This window comes from Rattus rattus, chromosome 12 (genome assembly GCF_011064425.1).
Source record: "Rattus rattus isolate New Zealand chromosome 12, Rrattus_CSIRO_v1, whole genome shotgun sequence".
Taxonomy (NCBI): domain Eukaryota; kingdom Metazoa; phylum Chordata; class Mammalia; order Rodentia; family Muridae; genus Rattus; species Rattus rattus.
Window position 1 is genome coordinate 61,812,820 of NC_046165.1, and position 16,890 is coordinate 61,829,709.

The 16,890-nt window shown below is 48.3% G+C and overlaps 1 protein-coding gene across 1 annotated transcript in view; it reads right to left on the reverse strand.

Moving 5' to 3' along the window:
- Fam124a (family with sequence similarity 124 member A) overlaps window positions 1-16,890 on the reverse strand; it is a 56,814-nt gene that overhangs the window by 19,442 nt on the left and 20,482 nt on the right. The window contains exon 3 of the mRNA XM_032917661.1: window positions 2,066-2,799. Coding sequence (XP_032773552.1) covers window positions 2,066-2,799 — 734 coding nt within the window. The remainder of the gene's footprint in view (window positions 1-2,065; window positions 2,800-16,890) is intronic.

Genomic DNA, 16,890 nt, shown 5'->3' on the forward strand with positions numbered 1-16,890 from the left:
TCCTTGCTGAGTATGTGTAATGATCAGTCATCTTTTTAAAAAATGTGGTATGTACTTATGAGTATGCAAAAGAGAAGATACTATAGCCATTCTGGACCTTGTTTTAACTAATACCTTCTCTTCTTGAGCAATACAGAGCTCAGGGAGGGGCTGCGTTGTTTATAGAAAACAAACAAAAAACCAAAAAGCAAATAATCCCTCTCCTCTAGAAGAGCTACAGAGGAGGAAGAGGTTCCGATCCAGAGTCTGGACAAGGATGAGGAGGGAAGAAGCTAAATGTGATCTCAGTCTAAACAAGGCAGCTGGCGAACTATGCTGTTGAGGGTTTCTACGGTGTATAACTACATCCACTGATCAAGGTTTTCTACAGTGTATAACTACATCCACGGTTCAAAACTTTATCTTAAAAAGTATATCTGAAAAGAGTTTTAGGGAACTGTAATGGCTAGTTCTGACTGTCAACTTGATTGCACTAAGAAGTGCCTGCTCTGACCTGTGGAGGTGTCTGTGAGAATCTTAGAGGTTTGACCGAGAAGGGAAGACTCACTCTGAATGTAGTTGGCACCATTTGTCCCTGCTGGGGTCCCACGCTAAATAAAAAGAGAACCAGGAGTGTAGTCATTTCTTAGGCTCTTCCGGATCTGCTGAGATATGAGTGGGCAGCCTCAGCCTCCAGAGGGCACAGCTTCAAGCTTCCTGGGGCTAAGCCCTCCCTGACACAATGGCTGTGTGTACTCTCATTGTGAGCCCAAATAAATTCTTCCTCCCTTAACTTTCTGTCTCTCCCAGCATCTCATCAGCAGTGATGACTGTAGGAATACTTGGTTACAGGAAGAAAGAAAGAATGGAAGAAAGAAAGAAAGAGAACTGTGCGTAAAATAAAAACTTTCTTCAGTGCCCTTCCCCTTGTGACCTGAATATTATAATTTTGTTAAAGACTGAAATAAAAATTTTGTGTGTGGCTCGAGTTAGAGCCGGAGGCTGTTCTCTGTAGGTGAACAGTGACCATTCTCCAAAACTGGGAGGGGCAATTTGTTGCCCCTGCCTGTGGTATTTAACTTGCTGCTACTAAACTGGCTTAGAGAGAAACTCTACATTCCTTAGTCCCAAGAAGAGAATTTTTTTCTTTCTCTTTCAACCATTGGTCTTCAAAATCCCACACCTATGTAGACTTTATAGTCAACAAAATATGTGGATCACCTTTGATATCCTTTCAGAGTTTCCTGTGAGTCAGGGCCCAGGCCAAACCTTCTAGACTGTTCTTTCTTTTGCACTATTAGAAGGACCAAGACAATTCATGACAGTCATCACCTCTACCTGGGCCCCCCAGTACACATATGACTTCTGCACGCCCTTAACTTTTACCTGTGTGGCTGTTAAACTTTGCATACAAATTTGTCAGTGTTCAAATACAGAATTGTTTTTCTCACATTTCAAAGAAGATTAGAGAGCAAAGGCTAGTGTTTATTTAATAACAGAGCCACATTCTTCGAAAGGAAGTCTGAAAATCCTTCGAAAGGAGGTCCTATCAACAGCGGTCATCTCTAGGTGACCTGGGGTTACCTAATAGATCACCGATTGTAACAACCTCCTGTGGCAGCGCGTGTGGAAAACAGAAGGGGAGGGGGCGGTGAAGAGATTCATAATCTTGTCTATAGACTTGGCACAATTTTCAAACCTCTGGGCTTCTTTTGTAGAGAACATACTTGAGGAACCTCCCCGTGGTGTGGAAGATCAAATTAAGGGCTCTTTATCAGCAAGTTCCCCAGGTGACAAGCCTGGGTGCTTCCACCCCAACAGGGCCATGAGTGTTAGGAGTGCTCAGCCTAGGACGACACCTGGAAGAACTGCTCATGCGTCTACGGAGACCCACACCACTGCAGGGCAGAGAGATCTTTATACCTCTGCTCTAGATGGGAAGAGTGAGGGATACCCTACTACTCTAGGATGGACACGGCCATTGTGTTATTCTTTGCCCTAACTTGGCTGTGTAACTTCTACACGGCTTTCTGGCACAACGGACTCGCAGACAAACAGACAGACAGATGTCAGACGACCTCTGTACCTGCAGAAGGATCTTGTTGCCATCATGGTCCTCAGTCTGCCAGCGCCCCTCACTGATGGGGCTGCAGGGGTTGGGAAGGAGGGGTACCAGTTGCCCGATGTCCTTCACTCGGAACTCCAGCACCGAGGAGTCGGTGGGCACTGGCTTCTGGTCGCAGGGTAGTCTTTTCAGGGAGAACTGGATGTCCACATCCAGATTGGAGAAGATGGGGAAGATGCAGAAGTCTGCTTTCCGTTGGCTGGGGCTCCGCCGCAAGATCAGCTCATAGAAGCGGAGGCTGTCAGCGTAGCTGTTATGGCGACAGTAGATGGTGAAGCGCACGATTTCCTTACCGTAGTGCACTGGCCTGATTGCCCACAGCGGGGTCCCGGGAGCCAGAGTAAAGAAGTCCTGACTGCAAGGCAGGTAGGGTATGAAGCGGCCGTGCACTCGTTCTGTGTGATGGTGGCGCCAGGGCGGCCGCTGCAGCACCCTGTGCACCTGTAGGATCTGCTCCTCTCCGTACTCCTCCTGCAGGAACAGCACCACCGCCAGCGCTGGCTGTGCACCCTTGGGAGACTTCCGTCTTCGCCTGCTTGTGCGCCGCTCAGACACTCGGAACAGTGGGAGATCAGGGTGAACCCATGCCAAAACCTTGTCGATGGCCTCCTGCAGTGGCTGTGACTCCCCTGGGTCTGCGATGATGTGGATGCTCACCAGGAAAGGGTCCTGGGCCTCCTCCACAGAAAGCTCACCTGGGAGCACACAGGAATGAATGAATGGGTGGACAGATGGCTGCTTAGGTAGATGGATGGAGGGATGGATGGATGGATTGATGGATGGATGGATGGATGGATGGATGGATGGATGGATGGATGGATAGGTGGGCCAATGGTTGAGTGGATGGACGGATGAATATGTGGATAAATGAGTGCATGAGTGGACGGATGGGTGGGAAGTGGATGCATGGATGGGTGGGATGAGTGAGTGGATGGATGGGTGAGTGTATGAAGTGATAGTTATTCCACTAAGAGAAACAGTAACGATATATATTGCCATGGCAGGAAGAGAAGCCAAATTCTAACTGAATGGAATCCATGATCCTAGAGTTTGTGATTTCAAGTTTTAGAGAGGAAAAGGAGGCTATTAGTTTCTATGGTGGACAGTGTTAGGAAAACCTTGGTTGTCCATCAGCTTGCCTAGTTTCTTCTAAATAAGGAAAGTCGTATCTCTCCCTTTACACTATGCCAATTGAAGGAGGGCTTTGCTAATGTTAGGCCAAAATGTGCCTTAACTTCTCATCTCAACTCTGTTACCCAACTGGAGGACGGCTGGGGTCACTGTGACCCTTCCCACTCACTCACAATGTCTGAGCAGTTGATGTGTATAAAGTGCTAGGGGGTCTGTTTGGGAAGATTCCCGATGAACAGTGCTCTCTTAGTCATGAGGTGTACAGCCCGTGTCACCGCAGACTGCAGCTTTAAACATAACCATAGCCACAGGGGAGACTTTCATGATTTAGGTGGGGAACACAGATATAAAATTGTAAACCCAATGTAGTATGTGCCTAGAATGAAGAAACAGAATTGCATCTTGTGATGGGGGTTAACAAGAAGTTAGGGCTACCTGTAGAAGGTATAAACACTGGAACATGCTTTTAACGTTTATTTATTGGTGTGGGAGGTGAAGTCCAGAGGACTGGAGTCGGTTCCCTCCTTCCACCGTGTGGGTCCCAAGAATCAAACCTCGTGTGTCAGGCATGGCAGCTTCTACCAAATATGAGAGGGAGGGGGCGGGGTAGGCCGATTTGTGTGGACATTTAGATAATGCCTTGCACTTGTGTGGTTATCTGATGTGTGGCTTTCCATCCAGATTCGAATTATGAAAATCCATCATGATTGGCTTAGAGAACCATCACGGGGTTATTCTGGCCATTTGGGGAGCTCGCCCTTTCTGCCCGCTTGGCTTCCTTACATTTCCTTATATGTTGGCGTCACCCTAGCAACAGCACAGATGAAGCGGAAGCAGTCCCTTCCCTGTGCCACAGCTCTTCAAAAGAAGGCTCCACAGCTACCAAAATAGAGCTGCCCTCTCCCAGGATGCCTTGAACTCCTGACTTCGGAGACATACAACTTTGCTAAACACCAGTCAATTTTCAACTCAAATGCAAAAGGGCTTGGTTTTGGACAGGACAATGACGAAGCTTGGTCGAGGCATTACGGATGGCTTCTGTCAGGAAAACAGGAGTAGATGAAGCAGAAGGAATGCTGGGTAAAGAACTTGTCAGAGAAATGAGGTGGTCCCTTTAAGACCCAGACCCCTCACAGGGTGCACACATAGCCAGAGGCCAGGAGTGAGCGAACTAACAGGAGTTCTTTTGTAAAGATTTGAGTACACAAGCTCATTTAGTCCCAGTTCAGCCCTTGAAGTGGCTGAGATTGCAGCCTGCATTTTAAAAAGAAGAAAATCAAGACACCAGAGCCAGTTCCCCGCTAAGAGTGGCAGGGGCAGAGAGGCAGAGAGGCAGAGAGGCAGAGAGGCAGAGGGGCAGAGGGGCAGAGGGGCAGAGGAGGCAGAGGGGCAGAGACAGGCAGAGAGGCAGAGGCAGAGAGGCAGAGGGCAGAGAGGCAGAGATGCAGAAAAAAAGAGAGCAACAGAGAGAGTTAGATGGGTGCAGAGAGGCAGAGGAAGAGAGGCAGAGACAGAGAGACAGAGGCAGAGGCAGAGGCAGAGGGGCAGAGGGGCAGAGGGGCAGAGGGGCAGAGGGGCAGAGGGGCAGAGGGGCAGAGGGGCAGAGGCAGAGGCAGAGGCAGAGGAAGAGAGGCTCTAGCATAGGGACCTGAAGCCCTTCTCTCTGCTATGCCTACATCCTAGCCGTATGCTCAGCACATGTCTGGCCACACTGACCCCATCTTCCCCTCCTCTCCACGGCCCCTTCCTAGCCACCAGCTAGGAAGTTTCAGATACTTATTTGCATTTCTTACCTCTGGCCCCAGGTTCCTTTTGAGGACAAGCATGCCAGAAGCCACCTCCCTCTTGGCTCATGCCTAAGTCTTTATATCTCAAAATGGAGGGCACCACAGGCCAGAGGCACAGGTGGTGTACCCAGGAGATAAAAACAGGGCAGAAATTTCAAGAAAGCCCACAGGTAGACAGGAGAGCCTGGACGTGAAAAAGCCAGGAAGTGGGAGTTCCATTTCCCATCCTAGAGTTGTCGAGGCCCTGAGCCTTGTGCCATCTCCTGCAGCCACATAAAGGTTTCCCAGAGAGCAGGAACAAAGGCTGAAGCCTGTGTGGATGGTGGAGTGTTTACAGCCTGCAAAAGGCAGGCCGCCCAGCCTGGGAGAGCGAGCTGGGGCTGAGAAGCATACATTGCAGCCAAGATCAAGCAGGTGGAAGACAAGACCAGGGCCTGCATTGCCTTTATGTTGTATGAACCTGGAGCCAGGAGAGGCTGAGGTGCTGCCCCAGCCAGCCCTGGGGAGCATCTGAGTGCCTGCTGGTGCTCTCCTGAGCGACCCGAGCACAGCTCTCAAACAGTTGTTGGGCATGAGGGTTACATGCGCATCTCTGTAGCACTGAGCAGGAAATCAAGTATTTGAGGGGAAGAAGAGGAAATGTGAGTAATTAACAGACATCAACAGTTCCCGGACCTCCCTGGAGGAGAGAGGGGCTGCGCCCAGGTGTGCCCTGCCTTTATCACATCGATCTTCCGTCTTTTCCAAGGACTCCACAGAACACCTCTTCCATCACGGCACAACACAGCAAAAGCAACCCCACAATGACCGCCCCATGCCTCCAGAGAGGCTGGAAGCTGCCACGGTGACAGGACCTGCTTTCAATTAGCTCAGGTCGCTCCTCCTGTGGCTACAGGATTAGAGTTTCTCCTGATACCGTGGAGCAGCTCAGATGTTAAGGAAGGCAGAGGGGAGGCCAGGCCTTCCCCAAGAAAGGATGCGCAGCCAGCCCTGGCTTCCAATGCTCCCACAGATTTTCCCAGCCTTTAGACGTGCGGTGTTTTTTTTTGTTTGTTTTTTGTTTTTTTTTGTTTTTTTGTTTTGTTTTGTTTTGTTTTGTTTGATTTGGTTTTTTTGCATAAACTCAAGAAAAAAGAAACACAACCCAAACATTTATTAAGTCATTATTGCTTGCCAAGTACTATCCTAAAGCCTTTGTGTGATCTCATTTAATCTTTGAAACAAAATGCTCAGGGTGTATCTTACCCATTTTGTGGCTAAGCTGCTGAGTTGCTAAGGCCCTTGGGCTAGAGAAGAGCAAGGGCTATCTGAACCCCAAGTCTCCCCAGTGACTGTTATCGGGTTTCCCCGCTGACTTAGTAAGTCAATTCAGGCCAAGTTAAAAGTGTAAAAGCAGGTTTATTGTGGGCAACTCTAGGGCAGTGTCACCAGTCTCTGGGGACGAGGTCAGTAAAGTTGCTATCCAGACAGGGAGAGAGTGAGGGAGACACACACAGAGACAGAGAGAGAGAGAGAGAGAGAGAGAGAGAGAGAGAGAGAGAGAGAGAGAGAGAGAGAGAGAGAATGCAGAGAAGGGGCAGAGAGGAGGGCAGAGAGAAAGGTCAACCAAAATGTCTGGATTATATAGGAAAGAGACTGAGGGAAAAGCAGCCCAGCCCCTGGGCTAGAAAGCTGAGGTGTGCCAGCCATACCCTGTAACAGGTAGGGACTGAGGGATGCTGGGAGAACCTGGAGGCCAGGTGCAATTTGATTTGTTAAATAGACACCTTAGGGACCCTAGTCACTTAACAACCATGTTGTCGCCTCACAACTCTATCGTGGGCCCAAGCCTTAGTTTCCCTGGCGTGGCTTTAGACTTTCTCTCCAGCTGACTGGGTACAGGATCCTGCTACGATTCCGTTGACCAGATCAGATCGTGTGGTACTTTTGTGCTATGGAAGACAGGACAGGGGAACGGGACCATTCTGCTTGTTCGTAGACTTTGGGATGCTAGACAGCCACTTGGATGTCTCCATGCTACTTGCATAGGAACCCTCACACCTTTCTCTCCAAAGCAGGGCCACAAACCAGCCTTGCCCGAGCTAGCCCACACCATCTGGTTTCTGCTGCATTACCTACCTTTCAGAACTGATAAACGAAGTTTCCACAGTACCTAGCACCTGGTAATGGGGACGTCTAGCTAAACATTAAGGTCTATACTTCCAGAGTGACTGACTGAACCAGTCTTAGCATGACAAGCAGATATGCTTTCCTGAACTTTTGAACAACAGCCGATCCCATTGCTATTGCGTTTTGGGGCAATGTAGGTTGATGTCATTATGCAGGTGAAGGCAGGGGCAGGATAGAATGAGGCCTGTCGTTGGATGGGAAGGAAGGATGGGCGGGAGAAAAGTTTTAGAGAGGCAGATGAGGCTGGAGCGAGGAGGAGGGAGCCAAGAGAACATGGCGGCGGATGTTAAGATTCCTCTCTGTACATAATACAGGTTGTTATGACTATTCTTAAGGGATGGATGTGTATAGGATTTTGTGTTGTCTAGATGGGCAAATTATATCTTATCAATTGGATCAGAGGATATTGTGTGATGTGTTCTTTCATGTGACAACTTAATTGAGTTCAAGAGAGTGTATGGTGGCAGGACACAGAGGGCCCACCACAGAACTGAGATGTGTATGCCTGGCATGGTGGAAACTAGCCAGGAGAACTGTGAGTGAGGGCGGGGTGGCCTGACAGGGTGCTGTGTTGGCATGGCTTGAGGACAGCAGGTCAGGAAGTAGATGGGGGTGACGTGGAGCTGCAGAGATAAATTAGAACGAATTCCAATGACCTGCTGGAGCTAGAACTAGAGAGAGAGAGAGCGTGACCGCCAGGCTATGCTCGGGAACTGGTTCCTCCACTTTTTTATTTTTACTGCAACAGGGTAATCCATTTGAACCATTTATTTAATCGAGGGATGCTCATTGAACACCTACTATGTGCTGGTTACTACATAATGGAAAGTAGGCTAGACAGCCTTCAGAGAGTGGATACCCTTGTGGGAGGAGATGCGATGAATAGTGACATAGACAATGAAAACTACTTAGCAAACATGACTTCCATGTAACATGGGAAGGGGTGGCTAGCCCCAGCAACAGCCAGAACCAGGTTCTATCACTGAACAAACCACTCAGCACCCTTCCAGTGCCAAAATACCCACCAATGAATACCGGTACCCAGAGCACTCAGGAGGCTCGCACTGCCAGCTGAGGGCTATCATTTTAGGAGACTGAACCTCTGTGACCGCTCCAAGGCCCCACTGAGGCAATGAACTGCCCCAGGCATTGCTGTGACTGTCAATTGGATGCAAGCAACCAGCAGCAGAAAACACGCATTAGACATGAAGTAGACTCCCCGAGCACAGGCTGACACGGAACCATGAACAGGTTGGAAGGTGGGAGGGAAAGATCCCAGTAACAAGGAACACAGACTCCACAGAGGGCCATGCTCCCTACTCAGCAGCATCGGAAAGAGGTGCCGCTCCATCCTGGGAGCGCCGTTCCTCCAGAACATAATGAGTGAGCTGCCTTCTTTGCTTTTAGCATGTTTTAAGAAGACAATTGTTTGCATCTTTGACCTAAGGAGAAAATCATTAACAATTCCGGTAAGCTACCAATATTTAAGACAAATCTCAGATTTCCCCAATTACTGAAAATTTTATAATTTCAATAAAAAAATTGGCAGGGAAGCAACTGTGGGCAATTACAAGCCGCATCTGTAGTGTAAGTAGTATGGCTTCTCCTCTGTCAGGTCCTCCAACTCCCTGCACCTCAGAACCAATTCAGGCTGCATTGGTTAAGCTGACACCTCAACTTTGACTTGGCAGCGGGAGAACAATAAGGGATCTCTGAGCTCCCTGGGCCCTTCAAGCTTCTGTAAACAACAGGCCTCTGCTACAGCTTGAACCACTTAGGCTCTCTCTGTTTTCAGCATTGGTACAGAGACAATGTCAAGGGCCTGGATGTCTAATCTACACACTGAGCTCTTCTGCCCGGGCATTATTAAGAAAACAGAACTCGGCCAGTAAGGCAGACAGCACAAAGCAAGGCTGCCTGTGTGACAGTTTACCACTTGGAAGCAGGGCTTCCATTTTACCTTAAATGCGTTTCTGAGCTCTGTTCAGGCTGTGTTCTGAAACACCCGGGGGAAGGGGGAAGATCAAAGGCAGCTGCCAGACAGTGAGAAAGGAAACTTGAGCTGGGCATAGCCTGACACAGATTCTGAGAGGGCATTAATTAGTCTGAGGAGAGATGAACACAACTAGAAACAAGCTAGAGCAGTTACACTGCAGAATTTGAAAGCTTCTGAGAAGGACGCCCGACTCTGCCTACCAGGTTCTCTGACAGCTAAGACTCCGCTGTACAAAACTTCTGGTTTAAGACCCTGGTGAGGCTGTGGCATTGTACCCTCTCTTAGGGTTTCTATTGCGATGAAGAGACTCCATGACTACAGCAACTCTTTTAAAGGAATGCATTTAATTGGGGCTGGCTTACAGGTTCAGAGGTTCATGGTGGCAAACAGGTAGACATGGCGCAGGAGAGGTGGCTGAGAGTTCTATATTGACAGGCAGCAGGAACAGAGAGAGTGACAGTAGGTCTGGCTTGAGCATTTGAAATCCCAAAGCCCAACTCCAGTAACACACTTCCTTCAGCAAGGCCACACCTATTCCAACAAGGCCACATCTCCCAATAGTGCCACTCCCTATGAGCCAATGGAGCCATTTTCATTCAAGCCATCAGGTGCCCCCAAACCTTTCTTCTGCTCAGAGATTTCAATTCTTTCCAAAGTACACCAAAGACTTGTCACATTCCCCCAGGCAGCAGGCTTAGCAGGCTTGTTACATTCCCCTAGCAGGCTATTTCCCCAGCAAAGGCTTCTCCCATTCCCCAAGCCACTAGACTATACATGGACTTGTCCCTGACCCCATTCCCCTATCCCAGTAAGAGCACCACCAGGGAAGGGAAGCCCTGGGTCCCTAAGACTGAACCCCATGAACTTCTTGGGGGATAGGGGAACAAAAGGCATTCTAAGAAAGTTGTATATAAGAAATATTCAAGTTAATAAAAAAAAAAGAATATCTTACAGATTTGAGAATGTATGCCAGCAGTCATGGAGGACAACATTCAGATTAAAATCCATCTAGTTGCAGAAAATTAAATGAGTCTATTGCCACGAAACAGACAAATGAGAGATGTAGCCATCACCGAGCTCATGGACTTGCTCACTGGAGAACTCCAGGCCTCCCAGTGTTACAGGAAGCTGGGGACAGGAGTTTCACAATTCTAATGAAGATTTCTCTGAGAAGTGATTTGGTCTGGCGGGTGTTAAGATTAGGTGAAATTGCTATTCTAATTGTTCAAAGACAAGATCCCTTGTGCACGCTAGCCTAACTAACACCCTAACTGCCTGCCCAGGAAACCAGAGCTGTGACCCTGTGCTGGCCTTGCCCCTGCTTAACCTAGAAATGGGCGGAAAGGAGCTCCGAGACTTCTTTTGGCCTAAAAGTCAATGGAAGAGTCAAGCATTTGGCAGGTTTGGGATGGCACCAACATGCTCTCTGTTGTCCCTGTACACTTCAGGCTTGCTCGAAGAGAGAGCTGCTTGGACAGACATACAACCTAAAGACAACAGGGACATTTCATCTGGGTTTTTGTTAACAGACAAGTAAGCGCTATTCACAGGTAGACCAGTCTAGAAGCAGAGCGAGCATCTCCCAACCTGCACTTCTGGTCTCTAACCTTCACCTCGGTGTTCCCTGGCTCCAAAGTGCAGAAACCCGCCAAAGCCCTAAAGATTCAAAGGAAGAGACGGGTGCACACTCACCATGCCAGAGTGTGCCGGCATGACTGTCAGAGACCAGACTCATCTTGTTCATGGACCGTAAGGGTGGAGTTCCTCATGCTGAGGAAGGTGTGGTGGAGTTCTCAGAGGGGAGAGCGATATGTGGTGGTCAGAGCTTGAGAGGGGTTGCTCACATCTTGGTGAATCAGTAGACAGGGAACTCAGGCTGGAGCTGCGCTGAGGCATAGCCACTACCTCTACAGCTCCGTGCCTTAAAGGCCCACCACCTCAGACAACGTGGTCACTAGATGGGAACCAAGTGTTCAAACACAGCAAACAATAGGTCGCCCTTGCCCTGGGGACTCAGTACCGTGCAACTGAGCAAGAAAGACTGACATGCAGACATAGGAAAAAAAAACTCATGGGGGATGTTTAGTTCCAAATATGGAGCGGATGAAATGCAGGATATAGATTCCCCTTTCCCAGTTTTTCTACTATTTCAAGTTCCCACTTCTGCAAATTCCTGCCTTTATTGCTGTAGGACGAGAAAAACCCAAGAACCAATGTCCTGAAGTTTTTCGTTTGTTTGAACTTACAGCAGAGGAAATAAATGGTCTGAGGGGCAAGGGTTTCTACTCCAATAGAGGTGCTGTGGGGCTGACAACTGACAGTGGTTAGCAATTCTTCTAGACTCCGCCCAACAGTTACCTAGCAACAGCTTGCTAGCTGGAGGGTAGGAGCCTGGCTTGAAAATAAGAAGGGCTTTTTGCGCTCACTCTCTCTCGCTCTCCCTCTCCTCCTCTCCCTCTCCCTCCCTCTCCTCCCCTCTCCCTTTCTCCCTCTCCCTCTCTCTGTTCTTCTCTGTTCCCCTCCTTTCCCTGCCTCTACCCCTTTTCCAGGTCTCCTTCCCATCCCACCAATAAACCTTCATATTAGGTCTGTCATTTAGCTGATTCCTCAGGGGAACAGGCAGGGCCCTCTGCGGGGCTCCCTCCCGCCGCGCTATATACTCCAGTACATTTTATAAAACACAAGGGCGACTCTCTATGATGCCATCTCACAGAAAGACCTCCACCTTCTCCACTATGACATGTGACCCCCGTTCATGTTATCATCAAGCCTGAGGCAATGGTAGTGTGCAGAGAATGACCCATAGTTGAAAGACTCACAACCACAACCACCACCACCACCACCACCATATGAATGCTGTGCTTTCCTGTACAGGTTAAACAGTTCAGCCTCACTTCCTTCAGGAGTCAGTGGGTGATGCCAGAGGTGTTAGAGCGAGATAAAAATAAAAGAGGAAGTGAGGGAAGACCGGTCATTTCTTTCCACCCTTAGCCACCTTGTTGTACAAGACAAGTTTAACAAATGTGCAGAAAGGGGGTAAGGAGGCAGGGAGGAGACTTACAGGTCCCAGCCTCCTCAGTTCTGAGCTGGGGACTTTGTGACCATCCCCCCAAGTCATCCTGCTTGAGCCTCATGTGTTAAAGGCAGCCTGTAGGGATGTTGACCAGGAACTGCCCACAGGAGTGGGAACTGCTTCTCATGAAGCCTGTTCATTGCCCCATGGTCTTGTGGCTACTACTGCTGCCTGAGACCAAGAGGGAATTAGGTCACACTTTAAATGACAGGAGTCAAAAAGCCTTCAACTTGAGGAGCTCCGCCCCACAAGAGTCTCATTTCAGACTCCACAGAGCACTTTTGCTCATTGCCTATATACAGTGTGTCTATGTGCAGTGTCTTTGTAGGTGTGTCTCCCTTTTGTATATTAAGTCACAGTGTTCATGGGACATCTGGTTATTCTTCGGCGGTGTGGGAGAGTGAAATGGTTTACAGGGGAGAAGACGGTGTTGTGAGCTTTACAAAAGCACATCTTCACCTCAATGGTTCTACCTGTAGGAGTTGCCCCTCCGCATGGATGAATACAGACTGAGTAAGGATGACCCTGGAGGCCGTGTTGATAATGGTGAACGTGGAAACGGTCTGCTTTAGGCACTGGTGACTGTCCCAAGACACAAACGATGAAATAAATTCTGCTCAAACTGTGACAGGAAGATGCTCCTGGAAACACAGTTACAGTGAAGAAATGATAGACAATGCGATGTCCGTCACTCTATCTGCCTCTGCCATTCTAATAACAATACTACAGATGTCATTAAAATATGCAAAGGATGACACCAAACAACAAACAATGGATTTTCTGGGTGGGATTCTAGGTTTTAATTTGCATTTTCTGACTAAACAAAATAAATGACAACAAAAACCCCAATGGCTATGAACAATTTGTACCACAAAATTATTTTTAAAGTGAGAAATGTCGTAGTCACATCGAGGACAGCTGCAAATAGTGCCAGCTACTCTCCTTTGTCCCCCACGCAGGGGCCTGACAACGCTGGTAGAGACCATGTATCCCTGAGGGGCCACTTGTGTTTTCTCTGGGAAAACTTAAGCAAGAGAATCTGGTTCCATTGTCTGTTTTCTTCTTTGGTAGAAATTTCGTGTAGTTGCACTTAGTTCAAAATGAGAACTTTGAAGCCATATCTCCTATTTTTGAAGCCAGAAGGATTCTACTGTATTTTAAAAATTAGATCTGAGCAGTGCAGAGCATCGAGTGGAGGGCTGTCTGTGTGTCAGCGTCTTGACCCTTTGATTTCCTGACACACTTTGCCTTGTCAGTTGTCAAACATCCATACAATGTAGCTTTCCTCTCCCGTGCAGAGAAAACAGGAGATCTACACCATCGGCCACAGTGTGGGTACAAGTGCTTAGACTGTGCTTCAGTACCTCAGAGATTTCCTTAGCTACTTCTACCACTGTAAATGCTACTGCCACTTGTCACAAAACAGAAGGGACGTGGTCCGGGTTTTAAAGTAAACCATTCTTAGTGGGGGGGGGGTGAAATTATTTGTTTTAAAAGCTCAACAACACGATCCAAGTATTTATCAAGTGAGCACATTTCCTAAGCAGACATTCTGAAAATCGGAGAACCACAAAGCTAGAGTCCAAGTACAGGAAACACATGCACACGTCACTGTGTCACTGAGCATTGTGTCAGGGTTCCCCAAACTACCCCTAAGCAACTACCGGTGGGGACACTCTGCATCTGGGGCAGCAGTTCTCCAAGGCAGTAACTGCATATTGTCTTCCAGGCTTTGAACAGCATCTTTGGGAGGCTGATAAAATGTGGGGTCACATAGGCTATCCAACCTGCTAATTGTGGCTAAGCCTCCACTCGAACCATTGCGAGACCCAGATATATCAGGGTGCTGGCTATAAGCTATTAAATGACTCCATTTCTAAAAGGAAGGTCCAGGAACATGATAAATGTCTCCAAGGCTGAAGCCATGCTTGTTACACGAAGGCCTGATGTGCAGGATGTGGGAGGAGCTGCCCCCAGCAGGCTGTTCTTTCCCTCAGTGTGAGTGAGGCCCTTGCTTTTGGGAGGAAGGTAAAAGAATGACAGTGGGAGCTAGATATGTTCTGAGATTCACAATCCTGTGTTAGAAACAGAAGAGAAACATGATTATGATGTTTCCAAACGGATTGGAGTTCAATTTGATGCTGCCAGCTTCTCTAAAACACCGATCTTTCTTTTGAGAGAGTGAATTGATAAAAATGGCTCTAAAGGAAGATGGAGTTGTCAGGAAGTGATGGCCACTAATAAACAGGAAGAAGAGAACCTCGCTCTGCACATTCTGTGTGGAGCTCCTGCACAGCTTGAGCTGTCTCTGCCATCTACTCTTTCAAGGGCCAGTTAAGCTAGTGATTAAGCCACAGGGAGCTCACTTCTCTCCAAAAGGTTACAGGGATCACGAACATAACCAGTGCAAAATGCCAATCTCCGATGCTTCACCGAGTATCCTGCAATTGCAAGAGGAAGCAGGGCCCCTAAGATGTGAAAAGGCGATAACCCGCAGGTACAGATGTTCTCAGCACACCTTGTGGCTCCAGGCGAGCTTCAGTGCCCTGCAGCCAGCCGAGACACCCAGGCTTTCTAATGGGAAAATACCTCCAATTCTTGCTTCCACTTTCCTTGTGGTAAGAAGCAGGAGGAGAGCTAACGGGTGTCTTGAGTTTACAGCTGGGGCCACTGTAGGCTCAAACTAGGAGGGTCCTGAAGAATGACCTCAAATACAGCTAGTTAATTCTTTGTTTCCTACGCAGGATTAGAGATCTGTTTCTGGGATTAGCGATCCTAAGGAGATGTCATATGCTCCCCACCAAAAAAGTAAATTTTAAGCTCCTGGTACCTTCTGAGAGTAACTCTCCAGTGTGACTATAATCTATATCTGAATGGAAGTTCCCAATCACATGGGATCAGATCTCAGCAGCACTACGTGGTGAGCCTAATTCCCCTCCCCGTATAATGACTGTCTTCCTTTCATCCTTTATTCAAACCACTTAAGAATGCAAATCGGGCCTCATGGCTTGATGATCTCACCAGAGTTCTGGATACACCGATTCTGAGAGTGAATGGAATTCCTCTTCCTTTACCTCAGTGAAATTCTATGAGGGACACAGTGTGCCAAGCTTTGCAGAAAGCCTGAAAGGGGGCCTGGCTTTCTCCACCAACCTAGAAAGGGCAAATGAACCATTCATAGCTGGCAAAAACTCATGTCCCCAAATGAAGCCACACGGTAGAGAAGCCTCTCAGCTATGCACCCTCCATGGTTAGACGGCATTATGAGATGTGAGTGCAAGCAGGATTCCAGGATCATACAGAAGAGGCACATCGTTAGCTCCAACTTCCTTCTCTCAGACATGGACAACGAGGGGAATTTTATTTTTTTAATTTTTTATTAATTTTTATTTGTTTACATTTCATATTTGATCCTCCTTCCCAGTCTCCCCTCCACAAACTCCCCTCCCCATCCCCTTCCCCTTTGCCTCTAAGAGGGTGCTCCCACACCACCCACTCACTCCCGCCTCACCTCTCTAGCATTTCCCTTCTCTGGAGCATCAAGCCTCCACAGGACCAAGTACCTCCAATGAGGGGAAATTGTTAAAAAGCAGCCTTTGCCCCTGGTCCTGATCTCTTGCAATCCTTGATTTGCAGGCAGCCAACAGTAAGGAGAACCTGAGGTTTGTCTAGTTCCTACAACTTCCGTTTCCCAAAGTCCAGCATTTAGACAAAGGCCAGCATTCGCTTAGGGACTTGAGAAAATGTCCTACCTGCTAAAAGGAACCATTCTCCTCCTCTCTTGTAGAAGGGACCTATGGCTCTTCTGTTGACATATACCTGTGGTGTCCATTAGCCCATTAAGTACTATGCTAGCTTCTAGGCTTCTTCAACTCTAGGCTACCCACAAGTACCTGTTAGACACTTCAAAGCCCTCCACCCCAGCTCACAGGTTCACCTCCGGGGCACCTGTTTCCTTAACCCTGGAAATATTTTCACCCAATAGGCTCCAGAGAGATAGTCTTGGAGGTTTGGAATAAACTTTTCTTTTTTTTTTACCCACGAAGGGTCTAGTTTGGTTTCTTTACTGCGCTCATTTTGTGTATCCGGTGCAGAAACCCGGGATTAGTAACTTGGTCTCGGAACCAAGGCTCCTGCCTGTTAGCATTTTGTCTGGGCTCCGCCCCACAGTTACCTGGCAACAGCCAGGTGTGTCTGACTCACTATAAAAGGGGCTGCTCGCCCACTCTGTTCTCTCTTGCCCTTGCCTTCTAGTTCTGGCTCTGTCCTCTCACTCCCCCCCTTTCCCATTTCCTCCCCGCCCCCCGCCTCTCTCCATGTGCTCATGGCCGGCCTCTACTTCTCTACTCTGCTCTCTCTCTGCCTTTCTGTCTCTACTACCCTCTTAACTCCCCACTCCATGCCCTGAATAAACTCTATTCTATATTATACGGTCCTGTGATTGGTCCTTCATGGGGAAGGGATGCCTCATGCCTCAGCATGAGCCCACGGAGGTACCCCCTTACCCCACACCTTACCGCACATCCACCGAAACACACTTCTCCCCCTGTATCTTTTTATAAACACACACTGCCAGCCATCAAATTTGGTCCCAAATTCTAGACTCCATCACACCTCTCTCTAACCCTGT